This window comes from Oncorhynchus tshawytscha, linkage group LG11 (genome assembly GCF_018296145.1).
Source record: "Oncorhynchus tshawytscha isolate Ot180627B linkage group LG11, Otsh_v2.0, whole genome shotgun sequence".
In the NCBI taxonomy this organism is placed as follows: domain Eukaryota; kingdom Metazoa; phylum Chordata; class Actinopteri; order Salmoniformes; family Salmonidae; genus Oncorhynchus; species Oncorhynchus tshawytscha.
Genome location: NC_056439.1, coordinates 34,097,634 through 34,124,496, shown reverse-complemented (window position 1 = coordinate 34,124,496; position 26,863 = coordinate 34,097,634). Strand labels below are relative to the sequence as shown.

Below are 26,863 nucleotides of genomic sequence, written 5' to 3'. Positions count from 1 at the left end.
CAATGCCATACAACTCTCCTTCCATGGCCTCCAATTGCTCTTAAATACAAGTAAAACTAAATGCATGCTCTTCAACCGATCGCTACCTGCACCTACCCGCCTGTCTACAAATACTTAGGTGTCTGGTTAGACTGTAAACTCTCCTTCCAGACCCATATCAAACATCTCCAATCCAAAGTTAAATCTAGAATTAGCTTCCTATTTCGCAACAAAGCATCCTTCACTCATGCTGCCAAACATACCCTTGTAAAACTGACCATCCTAGCAATCCTCGACTTTGGCGATGTCATTTACAAAATAGCCTCCAATACCCTACTCAACAAATTGGATGCAGTCTATCACAGTGCAATCCGTTTTGTCACCAAAGCCCCATATACTACCCACCATTGCGACCTGTACGCTCTCGTTGGCTGGCCCTCGCTTCATACTCGTCGCCAAACCCACTGGCTCCATGTCATCTACAAGACCCTGCTAGGTAAAGTCCCCCCTTATCTCAGCTCGCTGGTCACCATAGCATCTCCCACCTGTAGCACACGCTCCAGCAGGTATATCTCTCTTTTCACCCCCAAAACCAATTCTTTCTTTGGCCGCCTCTCCTTCCAGTTCTCTGCTGCCAATGACTGGAACCAACTACAAAAATCTCTGAAACTGGAAACACTTATCTCCCTCACTAGATTTAAGCACCAACTGTCAGAGCAGCTCACAGATTACTGCACCTGTACATAGCCCACCTATAATTTAGCCCAAACAACTACCTCTTTCCCAACTGTATTTAATTTTAATTGTATTTATTTATTTTGCTCCTTTGCACCCCATTATTTTTATTTCTACTTTGCACATTCTTCCATTGCAAAACTACCATTCCAGTGTTTTACTTGCTATATTGTATTTACTTTGCCACCATGGCCTTTTTTGCCTTTACCTCCCTTCTCACCTCATTTGCTCACATTGTATATAGGCTTGTTTATACTGTATTATTGACTGTATGTTTGTTTTACTCCATGTGTAACTCTGTGTCCTTGTATCTGTCGAACTGCTTTGCTTTATCTTGGCCAGGTCGCAATTGTAAATGAGAACTTGTTCTCAACTTGCCTACCTGGTTAAATAAAGGTAAATAAATAAATAAATAAATGAGGCAAAAAGTACACATTTTTTTCAATCAATGTACATCAAAACTCCTCACACACACACAAAGCACTGTAAATGGCTCTGGGAATACCCACAGTGAGAGAGAAAGTACAGCTGTCTGTACAATAACGGATTGAAGGGCAAAATGGAACATTTTGCAACTATTTGAAGTAATGATTTCACACAAACTGGGTAAACTGGCTTTACCCACAATTCTTCGCGGGCACATTGTTGTTATTTTGAATAATGACGTAGCCAGAAAAGGTGAGGGCAACTTTGTCTGTCTAGCTAATGTATTTTTGCCACGTTTGGTTATTTTGCGCATTTCAATTTATAGGAAGCTACTGTACACTTGCAATTATCACGATACATATCTGTTTTACAGTTATCATCCAGTGAACCCAGCATTGCAGTTAGCATTGGCTGCTGTCTGCTAGTTGCGTTAGCTGTTGACAGCAGCAGCACAGCTGACAAAGAGCTCGACGCAGCAGTATAATGTTGAAGGATAGCTACAGACGATGAGCACATATAACGTGGCTTGTACTAACACTTCCTCGATCTAACCTACTCCACTAGTTAGCTACCTTGCTAATGCTGCAATCACCTAACGTTACCTGTCAGTGTTGATGTACTTTCTAAGAAGTCATATTAAGAAGTCATATTTTCCGATCTTAATGAGGCTGGTTTTTACTATCCTTTTCAGCTTGGTTTCTTAACCCAAACGAAGCCCCGGTTCCTTTCCTGAACTGTGACCAGAGACTTTGTTGGGGATTCATTAACCTCGCCCCCAGGCTCAGATTGGCTGGTGGACGTTATTGGGATTCATAAATGCGGTAAATGTACAATAGGCATACTGGATTATTGTTGTCGACCCCCTAGTGTTCAATGTCCTCAGTGCATTCGATTTCAAAATAGAAATCTTAATTGCTTATATACAGAATGAATCATCTATTTTCGATAACTTTTAGGTTTATCTTGTTCTCATAGTAGATTTGATCTTTCACTGCTTCTCTCTAACATACTGTTTTAAAAGAGAATCATAGTTGACGTTTTTAATAACATGTTAAGGCTTGTATAATTTTATGGGGGAGGCAATCATAAAGTGATTCAGTTCTCATCAGTTAGAAAGCCAATGCAAGAATAGATTAACTCAAAGCGAATGACTTGTCCTTTAAATGAGCACACATCAACAATCGCAAACAACATCAACTGCTTTTATTGACTCATCATGCCTTGCCACACTGCATTTGCTGACTTCACAGGTTTGGCTGCTGTTTCATCAGTTTGGTCAACTGATTCTGATTTCCTCATCAGAGACACACTGACTGACTGGCTGACTCTGCAGTACACTAGCACAACTGTAGAAGAACATGTATCTGGCACAGTTTTCTGTAGCCTAATTGAGACAATTTGTATCCTGAAAGGCTGAGTTTCATTTAAGGGAAGCAGAGTCTATTGAGTTTAACTAGCCTACATGTTTTTTATGACATCATGTGACATTGTATGAGAGGGCAACAAAAGTCATGGGACTGCAGACACAGCAGTATATTAGTATATTACCGGTATCCACTTCCTACTGTGTGAATTGCACCTCTCCTTTCCCCTCAGGACTGTGCAGAAGTAGACCAGACAGAGCAAAGATGGTGTCTGTTGTTGGTGCTGTGTTCGTTGCGTTGAGCTTGGCACCCCTGCTAGTGCTTAGTGTTCCTCCCATTGGGACCCAGCCTGAGCAGGTGCACATTTCCTATGCAGGTAGGTCTTTGATCTGTTTCCATTCATCTTTAATATAAAAATCTATATATATGTCCAGGCTTTAACCTGGGGGGCAGTGTATGAATGTGGTACCTGGGGGCGGTGTATGAATGTGGTACCTGGGGGGGGGTGTATGAATGTGGTACCTGGGGGGCGGTGTATGAATGTGGTACCTGGGGGCGGTGTATGAATGTGGTACCTGGGGGCCGGTGTATGAATGTGGTACCTGGGGGCCGGTGTATGAATGTGGTACCTGGGGGCGGTGTATGAATGTGGTACCTGGGGGCGGTGTATGAATGTGGTACCTGGGGGCGATGTATGAATGTGGTACCTGGGGGCGGTGTATGAATGTGGTACCTGGGGGGGGCGGTGTATGAATGTGGTACCTGGGGGCGGTGTATGAATGTGGTACCCGGGGGCGGTGTATGAATGTGGTACCTGGGGGGCGGTGTATGAATTCTGATTTCTTTGTGTCCCACACACAACGTTGCTAATTCCTGGTCTAAAGGCTTGATTCTGTCGACATACTCGAGTCATGGTTCATTCGGATCAAATTATCAAGAGAGCGGAGAGTGAAGGGCAGAGCCTGTTGCGCACCGCACATCACCCACCTTGAATCTGAGCAGAAGCTATTTAACCATAAACGTAATTGTTTAAAACCTGGACGTTTTATGCCATTTTATGGTTGTCTTACCTTGTTTCAAAGTAGCTTAGCCTAACCAAAATATGACCATAGAAATGTTGAAACACTTAATATGCCATTGAAACCAGCATTTTTCTCAAGTTCTGTTGGTTTTCAAATCAACTTTATTTTATTGTCCAGCAGCCAAAGGCATAATCCTAGTGATGTTAGTAACCCTGCCTGGTTGATGCATCTTTAGATCTCCCCTCTCTCTTCATTTTGTACTGATATTTTAATCTATGTCACATGAAAGCGCTCATGCACGTGGTACACTTCTGAGAACAGTGTTTTCCCATTAACTGCATTTTGGTACATTCGCATGTAACTTAAAGCCATGTGAGCATTGTTGAGCTTATAATATGGAAGTAATAAAACTTTATCAACATTTTAAGCTAAACGGTCTAATCTGTTGCATCAGCCTCATTACTTAAAAATAAATAAAACATGTAATCTGCTGTGGTTGTATGGATTTTGCATCTGTCGTCCCAGAACTGTCCCAGAGTCTGTTTTGAACTGCAGACATATCTTTGATCATCCCAGGGACAACGGGACATCCTTCATTTCGAGCACTGGAGATAATTATTTTATAATATATATATATATATATATATATATATATAAAAAACTATTTGGTTGTAAGTAATATTGCAATATTTTATAGGCTACCAAGGGTGGCCAACCATCCTCCATGAGAGCCTTAAAGGGGCAGTGTTGTATTTTGAGGTTTGAATATGCAAAGAAGGCAATAGGTAGAGTGTAGCCTTCATTTTTGTCTGATTGTCTATGGTAAAAAAGATAGTAATTCATTTTATTTTGTAAAGTGGTCCCTTGCATCATATAATGATGCAAAAATGGTGTTAGACTTTTTTTTTTTGGGGGGGGGGACAAGTGACTTGAGCTTTTGAACAAGTGGTAAAAAAATATATAAAGTCAAGCTCTGTGAGCTATTGAACAATCAGCCTTTTGAGCTAGTTTCTCCCAGCTTACGTAAGTGGATCAGTAAGTATCCAGGGCTGTAACTCTCTCTAGGTGGGCAAGGTGAGCAGCCTGATCTGGCTGGATAACGATGGGGCTTTTCTCCCTAGGGTTCCCTAGCTCTATGGAGATCACCTGGACCACATTCAATGAGACGGAGGAGAGCACCGTGGAGTACGGCCTGTGGGGCGGACGGCTGTTTGAGCTGACAGCCAAGGGCAAAGCTACTCTGTTTGTGGATGGAGGATCAGAGGGGAGGAAGATGTACATCCACAGGGTCACTCTCACTGATCTGAGACCTGCCTCTGCTTATGGTAGGTTTTCATGTTAATAGAACTAGCATGATGTATTTAGGATATGTCTGTTGCCTGTCACATTCAGTCTGTGGCCTGTCATCATCATAGTATTTATAGGGGAGTGATTTCTTCCCTGTGTTGACTGCAGTGTACCACTGTGGCAGTGAGGCTGGCTGGAGTGATGTATTCTCCTTTACTGCTCTGAATGAGAGCACTAGCTGGAGTCCCAGGTTTGCTGTATATGGGGACATGGGCAATGAGAACCCTCAGTCTCTAGCCAGACTGCAAAAAGAGACCCAGGTCGGGATGTATGATGTCATCCTACACGTTGGTAAGTGGTTAAACTCCCAACTGATTGTCTTAAGTGAATAACCTTATCAATGTTGACAATTGTTGATCCTAACTACATAATAACTTGAATCACAGTGGTATAACATTGTGTTTTACTTTGGGTGTAACATGGAGCACACTTTGGAGAGGTGATGCATGACCAATATGTGGTTTTGTGTTTTTTAGGGGACTTTGCATATGACATGCATGAGGTAAAATATCTACATATTTTTGTTTCCTGCACATACACACGTTACAACGTCCATCACTGGTCAGCTGGTAGAATGATACACATACCATTTATGTTAAGGACTTTTTCATTAGATTTTCATGAAGTTAAACTATGGGCATAAGGGGGCACACTCAAAGTTTATGGTACCCTCAGGGTAAGATATGAAAGTGGATTATGCCAGCATGAGGCTAGACCTCTTAAGCCCATCTTGGTGTCTGGCTAGATCCATGATGACAGATGAGATAGAGCTACTCTAACCCTGCTCAGTCTTATCCCTAGTGTCCCATTACTATTCATCAGCAGATCATGCCTGGGCCATGGTTAAGACACACTGCTGTAATGAGCTGCATAGCTGTGAAATGCCTTAATCCTGTGCTGAAAGACTGGAATTAGGGGCATAACACTGAAGTAACCCATGAAGTACAACAGCAGGGCTCTTTTCAGCCGAGACAACTAGCTAATGTAGACAAGAGGCCATGTTTTCCCCAAACCTAACTGGCCAGTCTCACAGTGCCCTTCATAAATACTATGACATCTATTAATCACCAATGGCATACATGAGCTGCTGCTGTTTCCCTAAAATTAAATAGCAATGTTGGTTATGTTGTTCCTTTCATACTTTTCTCAAATATGGAGAAAAATGCTGGACATTATGAGCAGACAACCATAAAAATTAATTGCCGCAATTCATGCTGAGTTTGAGTTGGAATGTCGAACTCTGTTCCGCGGCTTCCTTGATATTATAAATAGAAATTCTTTCTGAAAGCTCATTAAGGGCAATGGCATCTGAAAATCAGAAGATTACCATGCCATCCACCACAGTGTGTTCATAAGCTCAATTGCCACCATTAGAATAGTTGTGAAATCAATGGTTCTAGTTTCATTGGGGTTTTGTTTGGTATGCAAATGGAACATTCCTGAAGCTGTCTGGAAAATTGATTTACAGTACTTTGGCATTAGATCGTTTAATGTGCTTTTTACTTGTATCCTGTCAGCCTTATTATATCAGGTTTAATTACCACTGAAACGGTTTGTTATGCTGTGGTAAATGACTAAATCTAATTGTTTCAGGACAACGGCAGGATTGGAGATGAGTTCATGCGTCAGATCCAGTCCATAGCTGCCTACGTGCCCTATATGACCTGTCCTGGGAACCACGAGGCTGAATAGTGAGTAGGACCTTATCATGACCCCCTTTTACTTATTTACTTACTCCTCTCTCTCTCTCTCTCTCTCTCTCTTGCTCTCTGCTTGTCTGTCATGAGTAGAACCTTATGACCCCCTTTAATTATTTACTTCTCTCTGTTTCTCTCTCTCTTTCACACCCACGCACATGCACACACACACACACATGCACCAGTCATTTAGTGTTAAACTGATGATTAAAACTGACAGTGTTATGAACAGTTTCTAATCTTCATAAACAGTGAGTCAACATGGTAGCAGTTGGCTTATTTTCTGCTCACCATTAGCCAATGTTTTCTGCTCCTGGTACATATTTTGGTGCATTCTGTACAGGTCACATCTAATCAATGCTATTATTAAATGGTTTGGGAAAAATACTCGGTACATGCTGTATTTCATATTGGTGAGACAGACTGCCAGACCTCCCCAGACTTGATATCCATAATGTGCTACTGTACTGTACTGTGAGGCAAGGGTAGAAGCTCCGAAAAACAACTTTTTGGTCAGAGTGGAGCAACCATAGCTTTTCCACTATAGAAAACACTTTGGTCAACTCCGCTGTGCCATTGGAACAGATGGGAACTATTTCTTCTTCTAAGGTCTGGAGGTGTTTCAAGAACCACCGATAACTAAACAAGTAAACCATGTCCAAAATAAACACTGACTGAGACATCAGTTTCCTATCTTGCATCTAGGCCAATAAAAACTACTGACAGAAACTCACTGAAATGTTGTTTTTGTTTATTTACTACACAATGACTCGCAGACAAAGTCTACTGGTCTGTAATGTTATTTCTGTGCAGCTCAGAAAAAAACAGGCTACTGTATATTATTGACCAAGTTTAGTTTAAATACTCCACTCTCATCATGCTCAGTACAACCCTGTCCTTGATGGACAACCTTGTTGCCCCCTGGTTATTGGGGTGAATACCAGAGCTTTAGTCCTGGGGATTTTAGTCTAGGCTATCAGCTCAGTGAGAGGGCTGCACTAAAAGGCCAGGGATTTACAGGCTCAGCCATTTAGTGTCATATCCTGTACCGTGTGTGCGTGTCTGTTTCAAATACAATTGTAGTTGTCACGTGCTTCGTAAACAACAGGTGTAGACTAACAGTGAAATGCTTACTTACAGGCCCTTCCCAACAATGCAGAGATAAAGATAATACAGTACCAGTCAAAAGTTTGGACACACCTACTCATTACAGGGTTTTTCTTCATTGTAGAATAATAGTGAAGACATCAAAACTATGAATTAACACATGGAATCATGTCGTGACCAAAAGTGTTAAACAAATCTAAATATATTTTATATTTGAGATTCTTCAATGTAGCCACCCTTTGCCTTGATGAGAGCTTTGCACACTCTTGGCATTCTCTCAACCAGCTTCATGAGGTAGTCACCTGGAATGCATTTCAATTAACAGGTGTGCCTTGTTAAAAGTTAAATAGTAGAATTTGAGTCAATCAGTTGTGTTGTGACAAGATAGGGGTGGTATACAGAAGATAGCCATATTTGGTAAAATAGCAAGTTCATATTAGTGCAAGAACAGCTAAAATAAGCAAAGATTAATGACTGTCCATCATTACTTGAAGATATGAAGGTCAGTCAATTTGTAAAGTTGAAAGTTTCTTCAAGTGCAGTCGCAAGAACCATCAAGCGCTATGATAAAACTGGTTCTCATGAGGACTGCCACAGGAAAGGAAGACCCAGAGTTACCTCTGCTGCAGAGGATAAGTTCATTAGAGTTACCAGTGCAAATAAATGCTTCACAGAGTTCATGTAACAGACACATCTCAACATCAATTGTTCAGAGGAGACTGCGTGAATCAGGCCTTCATGATCGAATTGCTGCAAAGAAACCACTACTAAAGGACACCAATAATAAGAAGAGACTTGCTTAGGCCAAGAAGCATGAGTAATGGACATTAGACCAGTGGATATCTGTCCTTTGGTCTGATGAGTTCAAATTTGAGGTTTTTGGTTCCAACCGCTGTGTTTTTGTGAGACGCCGAGTAGGTGAACGGATGATCTCCGCATGTGTGGTTCAAACCATGAAGCATGGAGGAGGAGGTGTGATGGTATGGGGGTGCTTTTCTGGTGACACTGTAATTTATTTAGAATTATAGGCACAATTAACCAGCATGGCTACCACAGCATTCTGCAGCGATACGCCATCCCATCTGGTTTGCGCTTAGTGGGACTATCATTTGTTTTTCAACAGGACAATGACCCAACACACCTCCAGGCTTTGTAAGGGCTATTTTGCCGAGAATAAGAGTGATCGAGTGCTGCATCAGATGACCTGGCCTCCACAATCACCCAACCTCAACCCAATTGAGATGGTTTGGAATAAGTTGGACCACAGAGTGAAGGAAAAGCAGCCAACAAGTGCTCAGCATATATGGGAACTCCTTCAAGACTGTTGGAAAAGCATTCCAGGTGAAGCTGGTTGAGGAAATGCCAAGACTATGTGAAGCTGTCATCAAGGCAAAGGGTGGCTACATTGAACAATCTCAAATATAAAATATACTTTGATTTGTTTAACACTTTTTGGGTTACTACATCATTCTGTATGTGTTATGTCATAGTTATGATGTCTTTACTATTATTCTACAATGTAGAAAATAGAAAACTAAAGAAAACCCCTTGAATGAGAAGGTGTGTCCAAACTTTTGACTGGTACTGTATATATGTATGTACTGTGTCTGTGTGACATGATGAATAAATACACAGTGAATAGCGAATAACAATGACGAGTCAAAATAACATGGCTATATACAGGAAGTACCCGTACAGAGTCGATGTGCAGACAATGTGCTTTCAGGTGTGAGTGTGTTAGCATGAGGAAGTGATTGAATGTTAAACATCTACATTAATCATGCATCATAATGATTATGCTTCTTGTATCCCCAGGCCAGGCCTGGTCTCCTCTTCCCTGGTGGAATGTGCCTAGTCTGCCTACTGCCTGGCCTAATTTAAGGAGCTGCTAACAGTAGCCTGTTTTTCTTGGCCTTGTCACATGACATCAGAACCTGATATCAAAAAGCAGTACCCTCGAACCTTGGATAACATAGCCTAAAGCCTACCGTCCCCCTCAATCAGATACACTGTTTTATTCAGTGGTGCTTGTCAGAACCAATCAAATGATTTATTATTTAGATATTGAAAGTGCGTGGGCTACAGAGAGAAACAAAATGGTGCAATTTCAGGCCATGTTGAGGAAAGTGATGCTGGCGATGGGGGTGTGTGCTAGTGGGTTTGGACAGTGTGTGATGTAGATGATGTTTGTATGATGTTGTCGTTTGTATGTGTATGTTTTATTGTTTAGATAAAAAGTATATAATATTTAAGAACCAAGATTTTCAGCAGTTGCTTCTGCTTTTTATTTATATTTTCTTAACCCAGTAAAAGCAGGAGTGAAAGTAGATTTTTATTCCCTGTATGGGATTGACTAAGCACGTGCACACATTTGTTTTTATGGGCCTAATCATAGAATTTCATATAGAATCTCTGTGGGCCTCGTAGTAAAGATTTGTCATTTAACTTAACAAAAATGTATTGCCTTTTTAATGTGGCATAAACACAACCATTCAGGGTGTGTTCATCTGATTGTCAAATAATCAAAGGCTCATGTAGGGTACCTGCGCACGTTCTCACACTCACAAATGAATTCCAGCTATTTGCACCTGCCATTTGATGAATGTAAAGTACATTTCAATGATTATCATTATGCCTACATTTTTTGACTGAATTGATGAGTCTACTGCTGTCTGTGTGCGTCAGTCTCGGGCCATTCATCCCTGCCTTGGAAAAACGTCAGTGTTCTCCTCGAACCACACAGCGTTGGAGTGTTCACTGTATACCACCCGCTTTCAAGGGATTTGCTCATTTTTCATGCAGCTGACATCAAGATAAATATTTTAAAAGCCTACAGTTTTCTTTACATTTTAATTATTGTAATAGGCTCAGATTTTATCGGTACACCGTACCCCCAATATTTATTTTGCCAGGACTCCGTACGGGACCGTACTGGTTTACTTTCACCCCTGATAAAAGCAATTGAGCCGGGCTGACCACGAGTCCTCAGCATTCCAGCTGCATGAGGCCAGCATGTCCACATTAGATGCTAAGGCCCAGTCAAGAGCGCCTTTGTTCCCCCGCACAATCTATAGTTCAATGGCCCATCTGAGGCAATAGGAAGTGACTGTTGCCATTTCAAACAATGAGACATGACGTGAATTGATGTTCAGACAGCAATTGTTCCTTTTAAGGTTTCAAAAAGCCAGGATTTGGTTGGCATCTTGTAGCTCAGACTCATCAGTGAAATGAAAGGGCTGATCTGATTTGTTAGTATGCGTGGTTTCTAAACAGTTTACTTGCAGGGAAAAGTCCTGTTGATTAGGATTATGAATCAGTCCATCCACGTTGCATTTGACAAGGTTTAAGGTGGATCATTTCCCTTCAAATTTGTATCATGATATTATTTTAGGGGAAAATAAATCACACAAGGGAAACAGCCTTTCTAGTTACAAACTATGACTGATTGTATTTGTCACATGCGCCGAATACAACAGGTGTAGACCTTACAGTGAAATGCTTACTTACAAGCCCTTAACCAACGATGCAGTTAAAAAAAAACCCAAAAAAGTAAGAGATAATAATAACAAATAATTAAAGAGCAGCAGTAAATAACGATAGCGGGGCGATATACAGGGGTACTGGTACAGAGTCAATGTGTGGGGGCACCGGTGTCGAGGTAATTATGTACATGTAGGTAGAGCTATTAAAGTGACTGCATAGATAATAACAGAGTAGAAGCAGTGTAGAAGAGGGTGGGGGCAATGCGGGGACACAATGTAAATGAATGACACAAATAAGCATTTTCAATTGAGCTGATCAGTTTTTCCACTGTGTAGAGGAGAAAAAACTTCTGAGCGGCTGTTTTAGGAAGTTGTAATGATTCCCCTTTAGACATGCTCATATATCATTCAGTATACCAAAACAAGTCCATATATTATTGGACCAAATAGAAGTGCTTTTATTACCCCTGTTCTATTTTCATTGTCCAGGGTCTCTTAAAATGTATATTGTTTTATGTATGAGGTAAGAGGTGTCCGCCCATAAGGAGACCTTGCGTCTCGTGTCCATCCAACAAACAGTCAGCTGCTTCCCTGCCTAGCCACCACAAGATGGGGGAATTAACCCATGACTGTGCTCCAGACTAAGTAGCTTTGACTCAGACATGCTGCTGCTCACAGCGTCTCCCAGTTCTGCATACGGCGGGACAACACTGTGGCTTCCTTTCTCAACCACCCAGAATGGTTTGGGATTAAGTATGTTACAGCATGAAAATGATTATGTCAGAATCTCTGTTGCAAATGGTGGACTGGTCAATTGTAACAGACCGTTCAATTATTGAGTTATTATTACCTTTGAATTTGACCATGTAATCTTGACCCCAAGGTCGACTTATCCCATTAACTAGAGATTCTCTATGATCCTGATCTTTCCTTTAAATATCTGATCAGAACTGTCTCTGGTTACCTCACTTTGCATTAACCCTGTCATCTGACCTCCAGCATCCATACTCACTCAGGTGGGCCGCTCTGTCCCTGTCTGCCTCTTACATAAGCCAGGAGAGCTATCAGACTCCCCCATCACTTCACCACATACCTTACTGGGTCGTTTCACCAATTCGGTGCCTTTTGAGAAGTGTAAGTTGGTTTTAAAAAAACTTTGGATTTCACCTAATTTTAACGTCCTGTCATAAAGAGCATATATTCAACTTAATAAAAAACATGTTTTCCCATCTCAAGAGGTTAAATAAAAAAATTACTATAGTAAGTGCCTATTAAGTGACAAATAAAGTAGCATGGTTGACCGTAACAGGGTTGACGATTTCATCTTAAATCAGCCATAAATCCCCATGTGTGCAACCAGGGATGGGCATTTTAATGCAAGTTTCACACAAAAAAATGAAATTGTTAAAACATTTCTAGCCTGTTTATGGGTAACAGGGTTAATGTGTTATGCTTGACACACTCAGTTTTCCACCACAAAACACCAGTAAATTGCCAAAAAAGTCATATGCTTTTACACTGTGATTTGACTACATATTCAATGTTTATTTTTATTCAAACGAGAGTTCAGTTCACGTGAAAGGGTTGACCTTAAAATGAGGGACAGATGTAAATGAATCACAAGAAATAAATCATCATCTTCAGAAATGACTTTGTCAAAGCATCAAAGTAGCAAGGGCTTTACAATGGTGAAAATAGGGAGAAATGCTGGGGTTAAGTGGGTTAAAATCTTCCTAGAAGTTAGTGTTGACGGAGGGAAATAAAAAACACTTCTAGCAAGTCTTTATTCATTAAAAAAAAATCTAATTTATTTTATTCTCCATGCAGTCTATATTAAAGGGCACTTTATTTAATATACTTTAACAGGCTTTTAAAATGAAATATTGGTGCACAATTTCTACTTAAAATATCAAAGGGATGCAAAAGACAGTCATTTTGTGGAATGACTCTACTGCTTCAACTGGAAGGAAGATTGGCTCCCAGTTTTATATGTGAAATTCAAATCTGTAAACCCCTAAAGACAGCTAGCTCTTGGCTTGGCCTGCCGTCGTTAGTGAACGTCTTCCTAGAAAGGCTTTTCCTTTCTGCATGCCGCTTGTTAACACAGGTTTGGCCCATTGAAATATTTAGGAAATGTTTGGGTGGGTGGATAGCACGTGTTTGGGTGGGTGGATAGCACGCCTGCGACTGGTGCTCTCCAAGGCACAAGTCTTGGTTTGGGTCTCATTATGGGAACCGGTTCGGTCTGTGTGTGTCCGGATCTGGTGATTCTGGCACTATAATATTGATAAATGACCAGCGGTAGAGGTGGTGGCGTTGTAGGAAATACCGTCTGGTCGTATCCTGTCCTGTCTCTAGAGGTGACCACTTACAGACCTTGGCTGTAGCAGTGGACTAGTGTAATAAATGGCTGTATTCCATGCAGGTTTAAAGCAGATGCTTTACTTCTGTAGTCAAAGCTGGCTAGATAGGTCATCTCCATGAGGAATGTGACTCAAAGCTATTGTGAGTGTGGGAGAGGTAACGACCACGATTGGCTAGCAACTACAAAAAATGGCAGTGTCATTGTGTAATGAATCTTTCTGTAGTATGTATTCTGAATAGCTGTCTAAGATTAGCCTTGTTTATGTCACAAAGTGCAAAGTAACAGGTTCTAAGATCTGGGTTGAGCAGGTGATGTGAAAGACCAGACAATGGGGTTGTTTGATTCCAGTTTAACTTTGTTAATGCATAGTTTTACAAAAAATACACTTTAGGTTTCCAATATACATCAAGTTCAATTTATTTAAGTTCAGATTCAAGTCATTTAGCCAAATAAATTATCCACTTTTTGTTCAAACCAATGCAAAGTAATAATTTCAGTCAATTACACAAACCTAATTATTTTATTTTATTTTACCTTTATTTAACTAGGCAAGTCAGGTAAGAACAAATTCTTATTTTCAATGACTGCCTAGGAACAGTGGGTTAACTGCCTTGTTCAGGGGCAGAACGACAGATTTGTACCTTGTCAGCTGGGGGATTTGAACTTGTAACTTTTTTTGGCTACTAGTCCAACGCTCTAACCACTAGGCTACCATGAAAGTGACCCAGTCCCAAGGCAGGTGTCCTGTGGGCGGCTGCCTGGAAGCAAAATAAGAGTTTTTTTAATGGGAAAACAATCAACCAATGCCAGCTTGGTGAAAATTACAACCAATTCGTCACACCTGTGACATTTACGAGTACTGACAAGGGAACCACATGATGATAGAACTAAGGTTTCTGGCACTAAATATCTCACCTGAGGTATTTAAGGCACCTAGATGGAACACTAAAGTCCATGCATCTCATTAGCCGAACCCATTCTGTTTTCACAGCAACTTTTCCAACTACAGGAACCGCTTCAGCATGCCAGGACAGACTGAGAGTCTATGGTACAGGTAAGGGAGCATCTACCACACACACACTTACCCTCTACTGTATAGAAGTGGTCATTGATGAAAGTAAACTCACCCCCAAATGATTTGGCCAAAGAGAGGGGAGCTCTATCTAGCATCCCCTTTGGAACACTTTGCTTCAGTCTGAGTGAAGGGGCTGACGGCACAAAGGAGCCATACATCCGATCTGTGGCAGGCTCATAACACACATGCCATTCTCTGAGGCAGTAAGATAATACCTCCTAGACCACAGACCTGCCCCTCACTCCCCTGGCTCAAGCTAAAGAAGGGATGAGGCCCCTTCTTTCCAGCACCTGCACAGCATGCAGGACTGGGGTGATGACTGAGGAGACAGACATGTACATGAGGGACACAAATGTTGCTAAGGATCCGCAAAAGACTATGGCCACGCCGACCCGCAAGCCACTGCGGCCCCCCTTGATGAGCTCAGATTCTTTGTCCCCCACCCCGATTAAAGTTGCCCATCCCTGCACTAAATCTTGTCCAATTTAGCTGTGAGCTAGCCACATACAGAATGGCTCTCTCCTGGTCCCCCACTCTGCCAGGCACCGTGCAATCATAGGGCTCTCATGGTCACTACCCACATCCCTTCCATTGGAAAACAAGATAGCTAGTAAGGTTTTGAGAGATTGTGCCGTAAAATAGCAGTGATGACACAGCACTATTTTCTTTGTTTGTGCAATGTATCAAAAGGTAAAATGCATGCCATGTAGCCTATTACATAATGCAAGTTAGTTAAATTTTCATCTTTCACACGATCCTTTGCAAATGTTCCTTTGGGGAAAGTCTTTCACTATAGACTAAGTATGTGTCCCTATCAGTAGTTTGTTTACTTTGGATGGTCAAGGCTTTTGATTGTTTGTATGTTCTGTCCACAGCTGGAATGTAGGATCAGCCCATATCATTTCTCTCTCCACTGAGATCTACTTCTTTCTTGATTATGGTGTGGACCTCATCTTCAAGCAGTACGAGTGGCTTAAAAAGGACCTTGAGGTAAAGTACTTAATTTACAGTCCCAGTATTAGTGAAGCCATTTGTCGCATCTCTGGACAACTGAACCTGGCAGTGACAGTAATGCCCTTTTTAGTAGCATTTCTTGAGTAATAAACTTTGCTGTCCTAAACAGTACAAACACACACACAGCGATGTGACTCCTTCTCTTGTCTGATCCTCTCTCAGGAGGCCAACAAGCCAGAGAACCGAGCAGAGCGCCCCTGGATCATCACTATGGGACACAGACCCATGTACTGCTCTAACAATGACAAAGACGACTGCACCCAGTTTGAGAGTTATGTATGTACGGCACAAAACACCTCACTGATTAGAGAGAGAAGGGTGGATGATTATACCCTCTGTATTAGTTGTGATATTTAATAGTGTTCTTGGATGTAAGAATTAATTCATGTACAATTTGCTTTCAGCAAGTGAACTTCCACAGCAACTAGTGTTAATATGCACAGGGGTTTTAGTCTCTGACCAAATCTGAGCAACTAGCTGACTGGCCAAACATCCCCTGTACTGATCATAAGTGAAGTTTTACAAGCAGAAGTAACTCCCTGCTCCCCATCAGTGCAACTATTTACTCATTACATGTTGATTGCTGTTATTTTCTGACCAGGTAGGCTCTATCACTCTGTTAATATGCTTTATAACACTTGGCCCTGATTTACTTGACATGGCATTGACAGATATGTAAAGAACAGCTAGGCTGTATCCCAGAGAACTATTCTATGTTAAATACAAGCATTTACAGGATTTGTTTTCTGCGCTGTTGCTGGAGACATTAGTTGCCGTGTCTGACTAAAACTGTCAACGTCTGGCTAGTGCAGACGTTGACAGAGGCATCTGGCTAGTCCACATTAATCCCTGAAGCACAGTTTCCATTCAGACCTGTTGCATTCAGCACTTGGCATGGGTAAGGAGTGACAGCCTGGCATGGACATGAGGGTGATATCTGATGACGTTTCTGATCCTAATCCCAGCATGCTTTGTCTGTCTCTGCTCTGTTTCAGGTCCGCCTCGGACGGAATGACACAAAACCGCCAGCGCCAGGTCTGGAGGATCTATTATATCTATACGGTATGGTCTCCATTTTACACAACAGAACTGTGCTCTAAAGTTGTTACCGTCACAAATCTGTCCTCTCAGACAGACTAACGTCCCAGCACTCGGCTTGAACAGAGTAATCCAACAACTTTTCCTTTATTACAACAGCTGACCATTATCCAAATGTTTTTCAATGTTACATTTCTCTCGCTTGTTGGTTGTGTTTCTTGAGTGAAACCCTTATATTTAGTGCTCTTTGAATAGCAAACGTGAGTAAATAGGTCAAACGTGAGGTATGTTCTATGGGGTTCATTAGTTAAAATGGTCATAATGCACCTTTTCATGGCTATATTGTATAATGCAATGAAAAGGCCTGAGGATCCCGCAGTTGCTCCTAGTCCTTTGTGTTGCTGTCAATAGTCTTTGTAGATAGGCTTGGGTGGTATCCAGATTTTCATACCGTTTCTGTACCATGCTGAAGTATACGGTATTACTGAATGTGCACCCAAGGGGTGCTATTTAAAAATGTATATACAGTAGTACTAGTCAAAAGTTTGGACACCTAAGGGTTTTTATTTATTTATCCTATTTTCTACATTGTAGCATAATAGTGAAGACATCAAAACTATGAAATAACACATATGGAATCATGTAGTAACCAAAAAATGTATTTGAGATTTTTGAAAGTAGCCACCCTTTGCCTTGATGACAGCTTCCCACACTCTTGGTATTCTCTCAACTAGCTTCATGAGGGAGTCACCTGGAATGCATTTAAATTAACAGGTGGGCCTTGTTAAAAGTTCATTTGTGGAATTTCTTTGAGCCAATCAGTTGTTTTGTGACAAGGTAGGTTTGGTATACAGAAGATAGCCCTATTTGGTAAAAGACCAAGAACAGCTCAAATAAACAAAGAGAAATGACAGTCCATCATTACTTTAAAACATGGTCAGTCAATCCGGACAATTTCAAGAACTTTGAAAGTTTCTTCAAGTGCAGTCGTAAAAACCATCAATCTATGATAAAACTGGCTCTCATGACGACTGCCACAGGAGAGGAAGACCCAGAGTTACCTCTGCTGCAGAGATAAGTTCATTAGTTAGCTGCACCTCAACTTGCAGCCCAAATAAATGGTTCACAGAGATCATGTAAGAAACATCTCGACATCAACTGTTCAGTGACTCAGGCCTTCATGTTTGAATTGCTGCAAAGAAACCACTACTAAAGGACACCAATAAGAAGAGACTTGCTTGGGCAAAGAAACACAAGCAATAGAGATTAGACTGGTGGAAATCTGTCCTTTGGAGGTGTATTGGTGTGGGGGTGCTTTGCTGGTGACATTGTTTGTGATTTTAAATAGCATTCAAGGCACACTTAACCAGCATGGATAACACAGCGATACGCCATCCCAACTGGTTTGCGCTTAATGGGACTATCATTTGTTTTTACACCGGACATTGACCCAACACGCCTCCAGGCTGTGTAATGGCTATTTGACCAAGGAGAGATGGAGTGTGCATCAGATGACCTGGCCTCCACAATCACCCAACCTCAACCCAATCTCAACTCAATTTAGATGGTTTGGGATGAGTTGAACCGCAGAGTGAAGGAAAAGCAGCCAACAAGTGCTCAGCATGTGTGGGAACTCCTTCAAGATTGTTGGAAAAGCATTCCAGGTGAATCTGGTTTAGAGAATGCCAGGAGTGTGCAAATCTGTCATCAGGGCAAAGGGTGGCTACTTTGAAGAATCTCAAATATAAAATATATTTTGATTTAACATTTTAGTTACTACATGATTCCATATGTGATGTACGCACATAATCCAACCAGAAGCCATGGATTACAGGCAACATTCGCACTGAGCTGTCGCTTTCAAGGTGTGGGACTCTAACACGGAAGCTTTTAAGAAATCTCACTATGCCCTCCAACGAACCATCAAACAGGCAAAACGTCAATACAGGACTAAGATTGAATCGTACTACACCGGTCTTATGTGGCAGGGCTTGCAAACCATTACAGATGACAAAGGGAAGCACAGCCGCGAGCTGCCCAGTGACACGAGTCTACCAGACGAGCTAAATTACTTCTGTGCTCGCTTCGAGGCAAGCAACACTGAGGCATACATGAGAGTATCAGCTGTTCCAGACAGCTGTGTTATCACACTCTCCGTCGCCGATGTGAGTAGACCTTTAAACAGGTCAACATTCACAAGGCTGCGGAGCCAGATGGATTACCAGGATTTGTGCTCCGGGCATGTGCTGACAAACTGGCAGGTGTCACTGACATTTTCAACATGTCCCTGATTGAGTTTGTAATACCAAAATGTTTCAAGCAGACCACCATAGTCCCTGTGCCCAAGAATACTAAGGCAACCTACCTAAATGGCTACAGACCCGTGGCACTCACGTCCGTAGCCATGAAGTGCTTTGAAAGGCTGGTAATTGCTCACATCTACACCATTATCCCAGAAACCATAGGCCCACTCCAATTTGCATACCTCCCCAACAGATCCACAGATGATGCAATCTCTATTGCACTCCAACAATGCCCTTTCCCACCTGGACAAAAGGAACACCTACGTGAGAATGCTGTTCAACACCATAGTACCCTCAACTCATCATTAAGCTAAGGATCCTGGGACTGAACACCTCCCTCTGCAACTGGATCCTGGACTTCCAGACAGGCAGCCCCCAGGTGGTGAGGGTAGGTAGCAACACATCTGCCACGCTGATCCTCAACACTGGAGCCCCTCAGGGGTGCGTGCTCTGTCCCTTCCTGTACTCCCTGTTCACCCACGATTGCGTTGCCAGGCACGACTCCAACACCATCATTAAGTTTGCAGACGACACAACAGTGGTAGGCCTGATCACCGACAACGAGACAACCTATCCCTCAACTTAACCAAGACTAAGGAGATGATTGTGGACTACAGGAAAAGGAGGACCGAGCACGCCCCCATTATCATCGACAGGGTTGTAGTGGAGTAAGTTGAAAGCTTCAAGTTCCTTGGTGTCCACATCAGCAACTAACTAGAACAGTCCAAACACACCAAGACTGTTGTGAAGAGGGCACGTCAAAGCCTATTCCCCCTCAGGAAACTAAAAAGATTTGGCATGGGTTCTCAGATCCTCAAAATGTTCCACAGCTGCACCATCGAGAGCATCCTGACTGGTTGTATCACTGCCTGGTATGGCAACTGCTCGGCCTCCGACAGCAAGGCACTACAGAGTGTAGTGCGTACGGCCCAGTACATCACTGGGGCTAAGCCTCTTGCCATCCAGGACCTCTACCCCAGGCAGTGTCAGAGGAAGGTCTTAAAAATTGTCAAAGACCCCAGCCACCCCAGTCATAGACTGTTCGCTCTACTACCGCATGGCAAGCCGTACCAGAGCGCCAAGTCTAGGACCAAAAGGTTTCTCAACAGCTTCCCAAGCCATATGACTCCTGAACAGGTAATAAAATGGCTACCTGGACTATTTGCATTGTGTACCCCCCCAACCCCTCTTTTACGCTGCTGCTTCTCTCTGTTTATCATATATGCATGGTCACTTTAACAATACATTCATGTACATACTCCATCAATTGGCCCGACTAACCGGTGCCCCTGCACATTGGCTACCCAGACTATCTGCATTGTGTCCTGCCACCCACCAACCCCTCTTTTACGCTACTGCTACTCTTTGTTTATCATATATGTGTAGTCACTTTACCGTGCCTACATGTACATACTACCTCAATCAGCCTGACTAACTGGTGCCTGTATATTGCCACGCTACTTTTATTTTTCATTTCTTTACTTATCTATTGTTCACCTAATACCTTTTTTTTAAACTTAAAAATGATCTTCACTGTCTTGGTGAGCAACTCCAGTTTAGATTTGGCCTTGATTTAGGTTATTTTCCTGCTGAAAGGTGAATTCATCTCCCCGTGTCTGGTGGAAACCTGGTTCAGTCTACTTTTCTTGTAGGATTTTTGCCTGGAACAACTCCCCAGTCCTTAACAATTACAAGCATAGAGTGGTACTCGTAATGTATTGGATTTGCCCCAAACAGTTTGTATTCAGGACAAAAAGGGAATTGCTTTGCCACTTTTTCTTTGCGGTACTACTTTAGTGCCTTGTTGTGACAAGGATGCATGTTTTAATAAAATAATTGATTCTATACAGGCTTCCTTTCACTCTGTCAATTAGGTTAGTTTTGTAGAGTAACTACAATGTTGATCCATCCTCAGTTTTCTCCTATCACAGCCATTAAAATCTAACTGTTTTAAAGTCACCCTTGACCCCAATGGTTTCCTTCCTCTCCGGAAACTGAATTAGGGAGGACTCCTGTATCTTTGTCGTGACTGGGTATATTGATGCACCATCCAAAGTAGAATTAATTGCTTCACCTTGCTTAAAAGTATATTCAATGTCTGTTTTTAAAATGTTTATCCATCTACAATGTTTCCTTTTTGGCGAGGCATTGGAAAACCTCAATGGTCTTTGTGGCTCAATCTGTGTTTGAAATGTACTGCTTGACTGAAGGACCTTACAGATAATTATATGTATGGGGTACAGAGATGAGGTATTCATGTTATTGCACACTCTTTGCAACTTACTGAATGTGACTTAAGTACATTTTTAATCCTGAATTGATTTAGGATTGCCATAAGATAAGAAAGAGGTTGAATTATTATTGACTCAAGGCTTTTCATTTGACATTTGTGAACCTTTCTAAAAACGTAATTACACTTTGACATTATACAGACTGTGCACCTGCAATTTGATGAGTGGAAAGAGGCATCGGTTACAAAACACCTTAACATAATTCCACTGACATTATCGGATATTGTTAAAAAATAATAATAATAAAATAATTAATCTGGATGTAACACAACAAAATGTGGAATGTCAAGGCTGTGGTATTTGTATTTTTTTTTTCAGTTTTGAAAATCATGCCATATGTATATTGCCCAGGCTTATACTAGGTAAGTACTGCATCAAAATTGTCATATCAACTAATGCGACGTCTTTTTCCAGGAGTGGACCTGGAGCTGTGGGCCCATGAACACACATATGAGAGGTTGTGGCCTGTCTATGGCTACAAGGTCAGTTCCCATGTGAATAATCACTACATCACACACTCTCCATGTCATCAGTGTTTTGTCAGACTGAAGAGCCTTTAATGTTCCTCTTCCAGGTCTTCAATGGGAGCATCGAACAGCCTTATGTAAACCCCAAAGCCCCAGTACATATCATCACAGGCTCTGCTGTAAGTAGATCACTGCTTTGACCACTCCTTTTTCAGTCAATGGGGGGTGTGCTGTGGTGTATAAATACACATGAATAAATGCACACATGAGTTGGTCATCCCCATATCAGAGTGGTGTCAGGACCGCACCAGAGCCTCAGTCCTGTTCCAAATGTCAGATGCCTGAGAATGAGCTTTAGGGAGGCATGTGGCTCTCCAGAAACAACATGAACCTTTGACTGAAAACGGGACACTATAGACTATCAAAGGACTGTGAAGTAGCATACAGTGCTTAGTGAAAGTCTACACAGCCTTGCAGTTTTAATATTTTGCTACCTAAAATTTCTGTCCGGATTTTTTCACTGATCTACACAACCTCCACATTTTCCGAAATAACAAGTCTTAATTGCAAAGGTCTTCACACCCCTTGCTGAGGTACATCTAAATAAGTTTAGGAGAAAATATTTTCATACAAAATCATATTTGTTGAATGAGGTCTATCTGTTTGCAAAAGTAGTGGTTCTCATGATTTTAGTTCTTGTGTCTAAGTTCCCTTGGTTAGTGAATGTCTAACAATTCAACCGCAAAGCCACCAATGAGCTTTAAAAGCATGTCTGGGATACATTTTTAAACAGGAATAGATCAGGGGAGGATAAGAAATGATTCCAATAACTTTTTGGCCTAAATGTAAAACCTTCAGGTTTGGATTAAAAGGATCGGGCCCTTTTTTTTCAGTTTTCTAAAATGACATACGCAAATCTAACTGCCTGTAGCTCAGGACCTGAAGCAAGGATATGCATATTCTTGATACCATTTGAAAATAAATACTTTGAAGTTTGTGGAAATGTGAAATTAATGTAGGAGAATAACACATTAGATCTGGTAAAAGATAGTACAAAGAGGAAAAAAAACAAGCGTTTTTTGTGTACCATCTTTGAAATGCAAGAGGCCATAATGTATTATTCCAGCCCCGGTGCCATTTACATTTTGGCCACTAGATGGCAGCAGTGTATGTGCAAGGTTTTAGACTTATCCAATGAACCATTGCATATCTGTTCATAATGTTGTATCAAGACTGCCCAAATGTGCCTAATTGGTTTATTAATACATTTTCAAATTCATAACTGTGCACTCTTCTCAAACAATAGCATAGTATTCTTTCACTAATAGCTACTGTTAATTGGACAGTGCAGTTAGATTAACAAGAATTTAAGCTTTCTGCCCATATGAGATATGTCTGTCCTGGGAATTTTTGTGTTACTTACTACCCCATGCTAATCATATTAGCCTACGTTAGATCACACCGATCCCGTAGAGGCTAAATCCAATATAACATATCAGAGTGAAACCCTCTGTATTTTCAACTATTGTGATGGCAGCATCGTGTTATGGGTATGCTTGTCACCAGGAGGGACTGAGTTTGTCATGATCAAAATAAATATGAAAGTAGCAAAGCCCAGGTAAAAAGTTAGAGGAGAACCTTCTAAATATCTAACCCTGCTGGACAATTTGGTTTTACTGTAGAAAATGTTCTTTAGGGGGAAGAAAATGTTATGTAATCCCTTTTTTTCTTTTTTCTTTTCTTTTTAACTTCAAGTCAGCAAAATCTATGCTGTGCAAGGGGTGTTTAGACTTTCACTAGGCACTGTAGGATGGCTTGTAGATATCTATGGTCTTTTCAGGGCTGCCGTGAGAATCATGATCCGTTCGTCCCTAACCCGAGGGACTGGAGTGCCTTCCGCAGTACAGATTATGGATACACCCGCATGCAGGTGCACAACATCACCCATCTGTACCTGGAGCAGGTCTCCGATGACCAGGTGAGCAGAGAGGGAAGTCCTCAGTTCTATACCTATGAAGTGAATGATCTTCTCCAATCTCTTACTGATATGTAATACACTTCATGGGGGAAAAAACAAGTCATTGCACTGTTCATTCAGTTTTGTTGGCTCAGTGATAAAGGAGAATGCCTCTTTGTCGTTCAGTATGGTAAGGTGATCGACAGCATCTGGGTGGTGAAGGAAAGACACGGCTTCTCAGCCTGGTTCTGAAGACCCCAAGAAACCCAGCCAATCAAATCAACATCTCTTCTCAGGAAATGCACTTTGAAACCTAATCATGGTGAACTGCACTGTTGACTGCTATCAAACCAATCATAGGAAAATTATTATTTTCCAAATAATGGATATCTTTGCACACAGGCCCATCCGTGGAGGACCATTAGGGATTAGACACATGTTTCAGATTGGGAGGAAAAGCGAATCTTCAGATTTCAAACTGTCTGCTCATATTTATGCTGTCTACTGTTGGTTATTCAAGAATCAAGATGAAATCAGTGAATTAGCTGAGCACATTGGGAGAGGCCCAAACCTGAGGTGACAGTTATTTTATACAGTAGATCACAATCATATCTCTGTACATCTTAGTTTCATTCAAATAGGCACAATGTGGTTAGTTTCCCCTGACAAATGGTTGTAAGGGGCCTACATTTTATAACAGTCTACTCATATTGCTACCTAGATTTGTATGTATCTGTTAAATGTTTAACATAAAAATGTATATTGTTAGTGAGAAAGGAACAAACAAACTGTTGTTTAAAGCACCAATAGAAAAATGCTATGATTCAATGTAAATCGTCTCATTTTACTGTCTTGTTAAGAATGGTACTGTAAAACAAGGCTTCAGACTTTTAACTATATCAATAAATCCTGTCTTTCCAAGTGTATGTCAGTTTCTCCAGAAGTAGCAGGCACCTGGCAGGCCACCTCAAACAAATTGGCTTCTTTAACTCAAAACCTGCCCTGAGTCCTTACAGGCACACTAAGGGATAGTACCACCAGGCCATATCCTATCTGCTGCACCAAGCACGTTTTCCACTGGCCAAGAACTGGAAATATGTTTAAAAGATCAAGTCTCTCATCATTCCATCAAGATGACTGATCCTTACTTGGCGAATCTAAAACGCTGCAGCCTCAGTTGACTTGTCCAACACAACAACAGTCAGGAGCTGCATGCTGACTGGGATGGTTACTGGCAGCCCACCAGCCCAACTCAATGTGTGTTTGAGCTAACAGACTCCAGCTGTTAAAATGCAGTATACGACAAAATAGGTACTGTACCGTAACCCGTGCATAACCATTCTGCCAAGTGAATAAATAAAGTCCCTGTAAATTAAAAAGGTTTTACAACTCGTCACCTGGATCAATATCCAAATGTTAAAAAAAGGAAGCCACTAACATCACAGTATGTGGCTTTAAAAGGTAGCTACACAGGAAGTTGAAGCTACCCATTGCACACATGCAGTGGCTGCTGCGTTACTGGTGGTATTCAGTCACTAATGAAGTCAGTACACGTAGGAGGTTGTTAATTTACTGAGCCCAACAGTAGCTCAGAGAGTTGGAGGTCGTCTGAGGCCTGGGTCATTTAACAGTACGTGCCCATTTCCTAGCCTAGCGCGCATGCCTCCTGTTAATTGCCAGTTTGACTACCTGACATTATCTGTCTTTGGTTGCAACACTCACTACCGAGTTCCATACTGCCTCTGGAAGCACTGTTTGTCGGGAGCTTCATGAAATGGGCTGATAGGGCCGAGCAGCACACAAGCCTAAGATCGCCAAGCGTCGGCTGGAGTGGTGTAAAGCTCGCCGCCATTGGACTCGTGCAGTGGAAACGTGTTCTCTGGATTATTATTTTTTTAACCTTTATTTTACTAGGCAAGTCAGTTAAGGACAAATTCTTATTTTCAATGACAGCCTAGGAACAGTGGGTAAACTGCCTGTTCAAGGGCAGAACGACAGATTTGTAAAATTTTGAACTTGCAACCTTCCGGTTACTAGTCCAACGCTCTAACCACTAGGCTACCCTGCCGGATTGATGAATCACACTTCACTATCTGGCAGTTCAATGGACGAATCTGGATTTGGTAGATGCCAGGAGAATGCCTCCTGCCCCAATGCATAAAGTTTGGTGGAGGAGGAATAATGGTCTGGGAATATTTTTCATGATTCAGGCTAGGCCCCTTAGTTCCAGTGAAGGGAAATCTTAACATTACAGCATACAATGACATTCTAGATGATTCTGTGCTTCCAACTTTGTGCCAAAAGTTTGGGGAAGGGCCTTTCCTGTTTCAACATGACAATGCCCCCTTGCACAAAGCAAAGTTCATACAGAAATGGTTTGTCAAGATCGCTGTGGAATAATTTGACTGGCCTGCACAGAACCCTGACCTCAACCCCATCGAACACCTTTGGGATGAATTGGAACACCGACTGCGAGCCAGGCCTAATCGCCCAACATCAGTGCCTGACCTCACTAATGCTCATGGCTGAATGGAAGCAAGTCCCCGCAGCAATGTGGAAATCCTTATCAGAAGAGTGGAGGCTGTTATAACAATAGGGGTAAAAACTCCATATTAATGAATGTTTGAAGAGCAGGTGTCCACATACTTTTGGTCATGTAGCGTATTTCAGTCATAGTAAGTACATTTTACCTCAATAAAGTAGCTATTAGTTTAAGTCAGTGCTAGTAAGAAAAGAAAAGAAGTGTGCATGTTAGTTAACAAAAGGCAAAGGTGTTAAAAAATATATATATTGGGGGGGTGCTGTGGGATTATTTAAGATACTCTGAAGATAAAATACCCCTATGTCACGGTGTTCCTGTCCTTTGACCCTTTATCCAGTATATTGCGGAGACCCTGTTGTGTGTGCTGAGGTGCACAGGGTACAATTTGTCGGGTGGAGGGGGACTGGTTGACTTGCTGTAAATGTATATCTTGAGACATTGTGTTTGTTTACTATGATTGATGACCACCATTTATAATCCTAGAAAGCTCTGCTGTTTTCCCTCTCAATCATCTAACCGTAATGTATATTACATGAGAGGACAATACATAGATCTCATTTCAGCAGAGGGGGCTGCTTTGTAAGCACAAAGTTCATGCTGTTAATGAGTGTATCACATGGTATTCACGTTTGTCTGTTGTTGACTTCATGTG

General features: G+C 41.6%; 1 protein-coding gene across 1 annotated transcript; it reads left to right on the top strand.

Annotated features, from left to right (window-relative positions):
- The first annotated feature begins 1,303 nt into the window (after positions 1 to 1,303).
- acp7 (acid phosphatase 7, tartrate resistant (putative)) lies at positions 1,304 to 24,590 on the top strand. Its single transcript, XM_024437438.2, has 15 exons — positions 1,304 to 1,392; positions 1,832 to 1,961; positions 2,737 to 2,880; positions 4,648 to 4,851; positions 4,982 to 5,164; positions 5,350 to 5,375; positions 6,467 to 6,564; positions 14,516 to 14,578; positions 15,475 to 15,589; positions 15,776 to 15,889; positions 16,609 to 16,675; positions 21,660 to 21,727; positions 21,820 to 21,891; positions 23,553 to 23,690; positions 23,856 to 24,590. The coding sequence occupies exons 3-15, from the start codon at positions 2,769 to 2,771 to the stop codon at positions 23,919 to 23,921; spliced, it is 1,326 nt and encodes a 441-aa protein (XP_024293206.1). The 5' UTR covers positions 1,304 to 1,392; positions 1,832 to 1,961; positions 2,737 to 2,768; the 3' UTR covers positions 23,922 to 24,590.
- The last annotated feature ends 2,273 nt before the right edge of the window (positions 24,591 to 26,863 follow it).